At 32.1% G+C, this 12,241-nt stretch overlaps 1 protein-coding gene across 1 annotated transcript in view; it reads left to right on the top strand.

Annotated features, from left to right (window-relative positions):
* Positions 1–12,241, top strand: part of LOC126822274 (kinesin-like protein KIF26B) — a 55,784-nt gene that overhangs the window by 23,397 nt on the left and 20,146 nt on the right. The window contains exon 4 of the mRNA XM_056101403.1: positions 1,296–1,461. Coding sequence (XP_055957378.1) covers positions 1,296–1,461 — 166 coding nt within the window. The remainder of the gene's footprint in view (positions 1–1,295; positions 1,462–12,241) is intronic.

Below are 12,241 nucleotides of genomic sequence, written 5' to 3'. Positions count from 1 at the left end.
GAAGAAATTGGGGTGTGCTGGGTGTTATAAAGAAGATGTACTTATTTAATAGAGAGATAAGTTATTTCTAAACCTGGTCTAATACAGACAGACGACAGTATATTGATTGATTTGGGTATGTTGTCAGAAAGCAAGGAAGAAACAAGCGTTGAGATAATGAATCTAATTTCACAGCACGGAAATACTGTTCACTGAAGCACCAACTTAAAGACACACCGCTTCTCAATGGAGCCAGTTTCTTAATAGATATAATACTTTTTACGTCAAATCAAGCACCTATAGAAATGAAGTTTTGAAAGAAGTAATCAGAGTATGTTATAGATATGAAGCAGCACTTTGCCTTGAAATGTCCAATTCACCACAGAAATTCTTTCGATTAATTTAATTTAACTTCTTCTTAAATCTCCTACATTTTTTCCCAATCATTTGAACAGCTGTATTAGAAACTATATTGAATCTTATCTTTTGTAAATTGAGATGTGCAACATATGTCCTAATAGTTGTATTCTGATTAAAAGAAAGTACAATTTATTTTAGTTTTTCATAAAAAATGTTAATTTCTTTGATGTGTATGAAATAAAGTCTGTAGTTGTTTCTATCTCAGCACAACATGTAGCCTACAACCAGCTGTCAGCGACTACCAATAAATCTCTGATTGATGTAGAAAAAGGACCCTTTAAAATTAATGACATATTTCCACACACATATCTCATTCATTGCTATGTGTTTAATGGCAGCCTGATCAGTGAAGAGAAACCAGAGATTAAATTTGATGAGTTGATAAGATGTTTAGTTGGGGGTACTAGATATGGACAGCATGTTTGTATATATGTGGGTACTAGTAAACACATGTGAACATATAATATGTCAAATCATTCAAGAGTTGAGATGACCAGTACATTATTGAATTTGAGTGAATGTCCATGAAATTTGTCCAAATGACTCTTAAATTCAAACAGTCAAATATTGGTTTTGTTCACACATGTATACTTTTGATATAACTTCTTTCCTCTGTATTAATATGTTTGATGGGATCCTTCTAATAATTTAAAGAAAACAATAGAAAAGCATTGATTCTGTTGGAAGAAAGTTTGCATTTAGTTAAAAAAAAGTTTGCGCCTAGTTATAAAATCAACTATTAAACAAATGATCACCCTACATCAATATTGAACACGAGGCTGTAGACATACTGAAATAAGCAAAGACAATTATTCAGAACCAATTTCTTGAATTGACAGCATATTATTTCTTGGTCTTATATATATTATTAATGTGTATATTTTTAATATTTTCAGGGCTGCTCAGAAAATCAGTAAAAAGAAAAAGCGTCATCAGCCACCTGATCCCGAACCACCACCATTTCCAACTAATTTTTGTGACATCATCCGTTCATCACCTCCACCTGCTCCACCATGTTTAGCTCGAGGTCTGGGACGATTACTCAATCCTGGTGCTGGAAAGGTAAGAATTATGAAAATTTATCATTATTCTTTAACCATTTCTGGGGTTTGTTTTGAATATTATTCAATATATGGAATAATACTGAGGCACAGAAGCCCTAACCCATTCCATGTGAAGCAGTAATATGGCACCAAATTGATCTTGCGTAAGCTATAAAAGCCAGATTATGCTTGCATTAACTGCAGATTATGTGGCAGCTTGAAAATGATGAAAAAAAATAACAAATTCAGAAATATGTGATTACTCTCAAATAAATATATAATCAAATATTGGTCTTGATATGGTGCTATTTTCATTTGAGATAAATATCACGCAAATAATGCCATGCAAATTTGCTAAGCCCAGAAGTTATGGCACCACTATGGAAGCTGTGAAAGCTGTTTCTTCTCTTTTTACTCATTGGTTGCATCAATGTGAAAGTGATGTTTATCAAATTTGATAGTTAAAAATTCATGTGTCTGCATAATTGATTTGAGAAAAAAAGACATGAAACCAATAAATGGAACCCATAAATAATTGAGTGAATATCATTTCGGTGATTACTTCAATCTGCTAAGTTGGCTCTACATGCTCGGGTGAACCTTTGCTACATATATATTGAATTCAACAAAAAATAAGTTTGCTATAAAAGTTGATAACAGCAGCAGGATTGTGGAGTTTTGACCGGTATACAGCATGGTATATAAAATATATGAGGGAAAGGATTTTATAGGCTAGACATGATGGTACTTATAAAGCTGTTTTACTACATATTGACAACATGATAATCAAAGTTATCGTCTTATATTGCCCTTTTCACCAAACACACCAGTTTTTTGTGGGATTTTTATGAGAAGGCTTGTCCATTAGTTTAGGGTGACTTGTAGTGCAGGAGTTGGTGGTAGATTGACTTTGCAAAATGGGTGTCTGTTATTACTTTCATATATATTTCAATTTGACCAAATTAAAAACACAAACCCTGAAATTTGTCATTTTAAACATATTAATTTAGCTATAAAGTTAAATGAGATTCTTAATATCAGTTTAATACACCATTTAGAAATTTGAAACCTTTTTATAAGAAAATGTTATGGATAATTTATTTTTGGTCAAGTAGTCAGAATTTGCTTTTATGTTTTGGGGTTTGCTAGGTCCATTATTATTTTTGTGGATGATATCGGCAACAGGGGGTAATTCATATTTGGAACTGGGAAGAGAATAAACTGCAAATATGTGTCCCTGTGTTTAAAAGCTTCTGGAACCCCATTTTGGTTCACTTCTCTGACGATGCCCTCAATATGAGTTTCATTTATTCAACCAAAGTAAATTAAAGATAAAAAAATGTTATTTTTAGTACAAGGCAATGAATTTGTTTGGATCCAGTTTGATTACTTTTCACATATTTTATTTAACTGCTACTGATATTGAAATAGATTCAGGACATTTTTTTTTTCTTGGCATGGTATGTGTCCCTACACACATAACAAATTTATTATTGAACATTGGTATTGAATAATTGAATTTAATCAGCACTATATTGTTGGTTTTTAATTCTTTTGGGATGGACTGGGGAAAGAATTTAAAATGTTTTAAACAAAATGTTCTTCAACTCAAGACTTCTTCAAATTCACAACTGTGCCTTAAGCAATAAAAGTAAGAAATGAGGACTTTGAACCTCATTCGTTAGTTGTTCTTGCTTAAAGATTAAAATCTGTTTCCACCATGGGTGATACCGCATTGAGACCTCTTATCACATTTTGTTTTATAGTGCTAATTTACAAGATTACTTGCTGTGTTTGCATCTTGGATTAGCAAGGAAGTTACATGTTAATTCATGATTTGGCAGATCACCATTAAATTTGGTTGACTGATTGACCAGATACGGGTCTCTAGTTTATAGTTTCTAATTGTTAGCAACCAGAATTTAGGAGACAGATAATTATTCACCTAGTCGCCTGATTATGTAAGATAAGGGCACAAAATTTTATGGCCGATTTGATAACAGTTTCTTAAGAAAGCAAATCTGTCTTAGGAAACCATCTCAGTCTGTTCTGCAATAGAAACAAAACAATTGCCTAATAACTGATTATAATGGTAATTTTTTATTTCATTTTGCTGTTTTGAAATAACAAATAGTTGGGGTGTTTTATCTTTCATTAATATTCTAAATGTTTTGTGTTCAATATTTATAAATGAAAGCCAGCCTTAAAAAATATGTATTATGCTTGTATTCTTTTTGTTTTCAACTGTGTGGTTTGAGAGAAAAATATCAGACTGTTTCTTAAAAAATGATGAAAAGAATTGATAAACGGTGTTAAGAAATGATTTTTCTTAGTGTTATGTTTATGTGGGTTGTCAGTACTCCAAAATCAATATATTTTTACATACAGTCTGACTTTGACTTGATACATTTGAGTTGTAATAATTAAAACTAAGATGTATTCATGATTTAGGTCCCCACGGGAGTTCAATAGAAATACTGTGCTATTATCAAAGTAGCTATAAGATCAAGCTGAAAAAGGTTACCCATTACTGCTAGCTGGACCTAGTGGTCATTGGTGACCATTGGTCATTTCTGCTCAAGTATCCTGTTAATAGTGACCCATGCTCACTCTATCTTCTGTAATGGTCTTGTTTTAATTAGAACCACCATGATGTCATCTTATAATGGGCCTTAAACATGGTAGTTTTTGATTGAAATACCCAGAGGGTCATTTAGTAATTGAACTTACAATATTTACAACCTGATATGTGTTAGTAATCCCATTGATTAGTTAAATTACTTTAATACAAATAGGTCTCTTACAATTCAAAAGGAGTAAAATGTATCAGTAATCAGTCTTCAGCACCATGGAATAACGATAGAATGTTAATGTTATCAATGAATTGTTATATTTTATCATGTCTACACCAGGACTAGCCATGGTGGCAACATTGTCTTGTTAATATGTATATACTGGGGAACTGTAAATGTTACTTTTTGTTGTTCTTTTATTGGAAATGTCTGACTTGTAAAGGTCATCTGTATGTCAAAGATCGTATATTTTCTTATTGTTGGCTTTTAAAAAGACATTTCTATTTCTATCTTGGCTGAAATAAAAGCATTAGATCAAATTTGGATTTCTAAATAAAACAAAACATTTACTGGTCTTGCGTCTTTTCATATGGATAGGCACACTTCTTACTTTGAGTAAATAACACCAAACAATGAAATTTGAGAAAGAATTCATGTGGATGAAAAAAAAACAACCCCAGTTTAATTTGGACTTACTGCTGGGGACTTTAACATGGAGATCAAAGTTTCTCTGTGCAGGGCACAATAGTTCTATCTTGGTCTATCACACTGTAGCCTATATACTAGCCATTGAAATGTCAATATCATATCCCTGTTACGACCCAAAATTTACGCAATTCAATATATATATACAAACTAAAGTAATACTAAATTGGTTGCATACATTTCCAAAAGTAGAATAATATCAGCACATGCAATATGACACTGTTGTAAAAATACTAAACATTCTTTAATTAATTGTAGCAACATTCCAATAGACTAATAAACTGTAATCAAAGCTTGTTCTGGACATTCAATCATTGACCATAACTAATTATAATATCCATGGTGGAATTAGTACACTGATGTAACCCTAGCATTACACGGGCTAACTCCTCTAATAGATTTCTCTCAAGTTCCTGACAATCTTAGATAACCCATGGGAATATCAGCACCGTTAGTTATTCCAAGATTGATGGTTTTACAGATTAGGTATTTCATGGCACTGTGTAAAGTTAGTGTTTGACAACATAGAACAATTAGTCTAGGATATCTGTCGTCACATGAAATAATATAAATTTTTCTAATGTTCCAGTTGATTTCGACTGGAGCCTGTCTCACCTCCCACTGACAACATATATAAAATATTGCCATGGTATCCAATTTCTGTCATGCTGCTCTGAGAAACGATATGAACCCAGCCTTTCGGTACACTGATGACCCCTGAAGAGTAGATTTAAATCAGAGCCATCCATACATGTAAATATACATCTGGGTTTATTTTAAGAAAGCCTAGAATTTGAAAGAACATACTATGTATATAAAGGTCTGTGACTTTATCCAACACAGGAAGGAAATTTGATGATAGCAGCACAACAGAATATTCTCCTCCTTCCAGTGGTACATGTAAATAATTAGTTATCATTCAGTTGGAGACAACATCTTTAAAAACAAATCAACTCCACTTTCTATCACGAAGGAGTCACAATATTTGCTGGTGTATCTGGTAGATGCTGGTCGAGAAAGCTTTATTGGTTTTAATTCCTTCATGATCATATATGGTTTTAATGGCAAATTTTAGGCTATTGAATTTTGATAGACAATGCAAGAGAACTGCACATCAAAACCGAGAAGAAAAGAAACAATACAAGAACACAGCACATGTACATATTCCCAGAGAAGAAATATAATTTAAGATAGAACTGAAAATATTAAACAAAAACATATGTGGACTGGCCCAAAAATGGAAATGTAAAAAAAATATGTAGATATAACAGCAGACGAGTTAACATCAAAGGAACTTGTATTATATTGGTAAGTGCAGGAGGACTGCACCACACATGATAACTGTAGAAAATTTAAATATGTTTCCTCACTTAATGCGCTACTTGATATTGTTCCCTTGTATCCTAAATTGATCATGTCTGTAAGTAAGTTTGGTATAAGAACTAGAGCTATGAAAGCATTAATTTATTATTAATTACGGGTGGTTGTTTGTTTGCTAAAAATCACTTGATAATGTCTAGACTGATAATGAAAGGAACTAATTGTATTCTTCCACTACAGATAGTAGTGTGATGTTAATGAATATAACATTAATTGCTAAGACCAATGTTATTATCAAAAATAACTTGATTACTTCTGCTTGCCTTATTCAATTCATCCGTAAGCCAGATATAAGTGGTCAGGCTTAAGTCTTGTTAGGAATTACTTGAGGCGAGACGATTTTAACTTGGCTGTTAATTAACCTTGGGTGTTTCAGGTAATGAATGGGTTAACAATTGGTTAATTGATTTTGGTGAGAGATGTCGGAAATAGAAACTAAAATAAGGGTTTATAGTGTGACAACTTCTAACCTCTGAGTCATTTTGTTCAAGACAACTTATTTCATATAAACTAGATGCATAGAGACGATTCTACAAGGGTATAGGTACTTTAATCTCCCCCCCCCCACCACACAACTACACCTAGAGCCAATTTCAGCTGTTTATCCTCAGTTTCTCACATTCACAATAATTATTATAGCCTGCCAATAATTCCTACAGTGTCTGCATCTTCTCATGCGTTGTAGTCAATTAATGCTAATTGAATGTTTTGTCTATGAGCATGTAATTATATTAACTGTACACAAGTGCCTAATTTGTCTTATATACACCAATATAATTATAAGGGTGAAAACTAATTTTATTTACCTTGAGCTAGAATTATGTATTGACCAACACAATGGTACAGTAAGTACATAAAACCATTATATAGTTTATCAACACAACCTCTTAAGATCTTAATGATTTTAAACTGTTCCTAATGAGCAGAAGACAAAATATAGCTGGATGTGGTAGGTTGAACACATGGTATAATGATGATACATGTGGGCTACAATGATATAATAGGATGGAATGATGGATGACATGATTCCTGCTTTTCTGTGTTTAACTTATCTTTATGACACTTGTCACTAAATTCTTACTGCAGATAGTGCTGGGCACCACAAGATTATAAGGTAGATATTGAAATTTGATAGGTAGACCCTTCTAATTTTCAATACTTCAGGATAGTAACCATCATATCTACAGCTTTCTAGTATATCAGAAACTATTTTAATAATTTATATCAATTTGAATGAATGATATAAATTGTAAACTTTTGGGAGAAAGAAAGTTTGCCAGTTTGAATCAAACCATCTCCAGCAATTTGTGTCATTATTGATGGTTTGAATTATTTAAAAACATTTTGATTCATTGGTGCTAATATTTTGTAAATGATTGTATAAAAGGAATCATGTTTGGGTTTTTTGTGCATGTGATTAATTTGTTTATAGAAATATTGACGACGCTGTGTCGCGGAAATAGTAATTTGTTTCTTTGTTAGTTGTGGTGATGATAGTTATAGATTTTATCACAGTTTTAAATTCAGTTAATAATGCTTTTGAGTAACCATATTGACAAACAGATTCAATTAGTGCAATTGAATAGCAAGTTGAAATTTTATTATACAAAAATTTGTCCAGAAGCAATATTAATGTTGTCAACATTGTGGTTCCTATCTATACAACATTTAGTAAAATAATTAGATTATAGACTTGATATTATACCTCCATGTCTCTCTTTTATGTCTCGCTATTAATAACAGTGATCATAGGCCCATTAGGCAAGTTTTTTTTTGTCGAAAACTGTTCTATTTTCTAAACTGTTTTCGCACATTTTGTAGGCAGTAGTGTGATATTTAGGCAATATTTATAAATAAATTAAGATACAATGGTCCTGTGAGCTTATGATGGTGTCAAAGTTAGGAGTTATTTTTATGGGGGGGAAATCATGTGGGTCATGAAACAAGCACTGAAGGTATAAGTTTGATAGGTGGGATTGTGTCATATGTAAGAAAATTAGCACTGGGTTCATTGGTTTAAAGATTAAAAATGCTGTAAAAGGCCCCTTTAGATGTAATTTGTCCATGTCTCTTGTGTATATAATAATGATAGGTTTGATGACTGTTGTTTGTTTATATAAGGTATATTGTTTAATGGTCCACATCGCCTATTTGTTATTATTTCTATCTAATGGCAGTCAGATGACTTCCATCACACTTCTAAATGACTTATAATGACTCCTTAGATACAAAATTTTATCCAAATGTCTTGATAGATTTTCCCTGGTAATTCGAAATGTATATTGTTTCATGTATTAAATATTTAATGGCTGAAGTTTGTTAGATATTAATATATATAATTGTGATTCAGTTGCCAAGACATATTGATGTAAATAGCCCCATGTGGAGGAAATGACGCCATTCGACTTATTTTGACACCAAATATTTGAGTCCATTAGAGACGTTTGATCTATTGTCGTGTTATGTTTTGAATTTACACACCATTTCTTGAATAGCTCTGGGCATGTTTTTCTTCAACAAGATACAGTTCTATCTTAGTTAGCTACTTTACCATTTCACTTCACTTATTTCAATTGTCAGCTTTTACCCACTCTTTTATTCATAATGCGACTGGGTGCATGTATCCACAAACAGAAATTATTTTTTTTTTAAAAAAACAGTATAAAAGTTTCCCTGGATGAATATCTGACTGACAAGAGGCAAAATAGAAACAACATGCAGAGAAGAGCCACACAACATTCTCCCAAAGGAATCATCAAGTTGTCAAAAACAATTCAATCTGGAGATAATCGGTTTAACCCCAAACAATATGATGATGATGAAGATGATGATGATATTGTCACTGATAGCATGCAAAATGAATCTCATGGGTTGAACACTAAACTTGTATTTGTTTAAGGCATACATGGATATGCAGGCTCAAGTGCTTGTGTTTGAAAGTAGAACCTGAGTTGTCTGTGCAAACAATAGAATGAACATAGGTCATTCCATACTTAATTCTGAAATCCCAGATAATTTTAGTTTTCATGTGTATTTATGTGTATTTCTATTGCTCTGTTCAAGATATCGATTTTGCTTGAATATTTTTTTCCAGTCAACATTAGCAATAATCAAAATGCAGCTTTTTCAAAAGTTGCTTATACAATTTGTGTGCCTCAAATTTACATAAAATAAATTATCTTGAACAGTCACGTTGAAATAGTCACTTTGAGTCTCTTCAATCTGCCACTTCAAACATGATGTGCATTACATTCCAACATGTAGTCGTATATGCAGGCATGCATTTTGTTCTGTGTAACATTTTTGCTAAATCTATTTAGTAGAAATAATTTGTTCACGTTTTGACTGAATAGTATAATAAAGTTAGATGTAGGTTGAGCACCAATGACATATTCTCTATAAACAGACGACCATCTTCATAGTTTGCACTATTCATTAAGTTAAACAGTGTTATGGGGCCAACATGCACTGACAGCTTATACTAATCTTATTGTAAGATTGCGGTGGTACTTTCATTGCATCTGTAAACCCTCACACAATCAACACCCCTGTTTTCTTTCCTCTCAGTCAACGTGAAAATTAGATTTTCTTCTTGCCTTTTCCTACAGCCATTGCAAGAAACGGGTAAATAGATTGATAGAGAAGAATTATTTCTAAATGAGAGCCATTTCAGTTTGCGCATACACCTAAAATAGAAGGATATATATTAAATAAGTTGAAATGAGTGTGAGAGAGAGGAGAATAGATTTAAATTGAAATGTATGATTGTAGTAGACTTGTGTTGTTTTTTTTTATTATTTTGTTAATGTAATAAAGTCAAAGTATATTTAATTTTAAATTTGGGTTCAATTGTGATTAAGAAATAATCCAGAACCTAATCAGTAGTATTTACTTCTGTGCCTATGTTCTTTCACTCATGTGACTTTATTTGGAGGTGACTTTAATGATTGTTGTTGCCCTTGCTGAGGGGAGAGATCTACATCACTGTGGGGATTTCTGCCTTTGACATGGTGAACCTTGCCAGTATTCCTCAGAGCTCATTTATTGTGATACACATTTATCTTTGGAGACTGTTAGTTTTCCCTAGAAATGTATTTGTTTTATTCAAGGGTCAAAATGTGTTGAGGAATTTTGAAAAGTATATCATGGCTTGTTGAGTAATTAGGAGTGGAGTACATGTATCTGTTGTGACTCACTAATGAAGTTTGGGTACTACATGTACAAATTCCGATACAGGAACTTTCAATTTAGATGGCAGCGCCAGTGCCACAAATCATTATGATTATGAAGTTCTGGTGGTTAGGCTGTTATCTGTCATAACTGTATGGTTCTGTCAATGTCAGATGGGCAAGAAAAAACATAAATCATGACATACCAGTAGTCTTCACAGTTGGAGAAAAACTCGTTTGTTTCTGTTGGTAGCCATGATAATTGTCAATCGAATAATTTATTTTAATTTGTAGAGAAATTGACCAGCAGTTAACCTGTCACACAGATATTCATCATAGCTGAAGATCATATTAACGTCAAAATGTTTTTGATTCTGTCATGTGTTAACTTAAACAAGTAAATTAGTTTCATTTTGAAACTTGCTGTTTATTTAGTACAATCAGTTGGAGGTAAATTAGTTTATATTTACTATCTGGGGGTAAACTAATTTATCTAGACAGAAAGGTAACTATTAAACATTCCATACAGATTGATTAATTTGTTGCTCATGACTTCACCTCAGTGGAGATAGTCAAGTATCATAAGATGAATTTAATAAAAGTTATAAATGAGTTTTATATCTAGGTTCATCATCTAAAGTCAGATGGCATACCTATCGCTTAAACAAAAGAGTTATTCAGATGTGAAAAAATAGTTTTAGAATATGTAGAAAGCAAAGGACAAAAACATTTAAGTATTTAAACAGATCTGTTATATATGATTGTGATATGCTTACAATTATAAATAAATTTAAAATAATGTATCCAAAAAATTATTTTCAATTTAATGAGACAGATTCATTTTAAATATGCACCAAGATAGGGTGTTCTTGGGTTTTGTTTTGGGGTTAGATTTCAATTAAGCTAAAGTTCCTTGGAAATGGCTTTTGTACTGCAACAACTACCATCTATTAAAATTGACTGCCATATTAGATACCGAATTAATGGCATTATAGCTCCAAGTCAATAGTTAAAACAGCAGGGACTGATAAGGGTTACCTAGTAATTATTTTACTAATAATAGACGCCCCTGATGTCTTAGATTATTTTATCATTAACTTTATATATTCATTATAGTTGTCTGCCTATAGTGGTGGAAAAAGTAGGATAATGATAAGAGGTTATTATATGACAGATATATAAAACCAGACAGAAGATTACTAAAGATATGTCAGTCAATCATATTTAGAATACGAAATATATCTTATAGGACTGATCTGAATTGCAATGATATTATTTGAAGCTTAAATCACTAATTCATTTATTTTTTGTTAAGTTATAATTTGTCAGTTGGGACAATTATGAAATAGACATTGTGACTTTAATATTATTGTCTCATCAATGGTTCCTTACCAACCAAACATGTCAACCCCCAGGTATGAAAAATGATATTATTTGAATCCTAAATCAGTTATTCATATTAAATTTTGTTAGGTAATCTGTAGCCTGTCAGTTGGTACAATTATAAAATAGACATTGGGACTCCCATATTGTTCCATCAATGGTTCCTTATTAACATGTTTGGAAACTTATTTGAGAGTGTGAATGTGCAGTCTGTGTACCTATTGCCTTGAATGGTACTTCTACTCTAGCATTGCCTGGCAGCACTATTGAACTATTGATATAATCTGTGTAAAAAAAGATAAAATAGAAATTTGTCAATAGAGTATCAAGAGTTTTTACGCTATATGTGTTAAAAGTCAATACTTAATCTATGGAATGGCCACACCATTTTAGCACATTAAAGACTAAACAACATTAATCAGATCTGTGCCAAAGCCGATAGAATTAATAAAAATTACAAATCAGTTGTGAAGCAAATAGTTTGCTACAATGAGTTGACTGGGTCTTATGAGCAGCGATATAGAACCCAATTACTGATGATGTGTGTTAGTCATACAAGATAATGTACTAAAGGCATGTATATTTACAA

The sequence above is a fragment of the Patella vulgata genome, chromosome 5 (assembly GCF_932274485.2).
Source record: "Patella vulgata chromosome 5, xgPatVulg1.2, whole genome shotgun sequence".
In the NCBI taxonomy this organism is placed as follows: domain Eukaryota; kingdom Metazoa; phylum Mollusca; class Gastropoda; family Patellidae; genus Patella; species Patella vulgata.
This window is presented reverse-complemented; position numbering and strand designations above follow the sequence as displayed.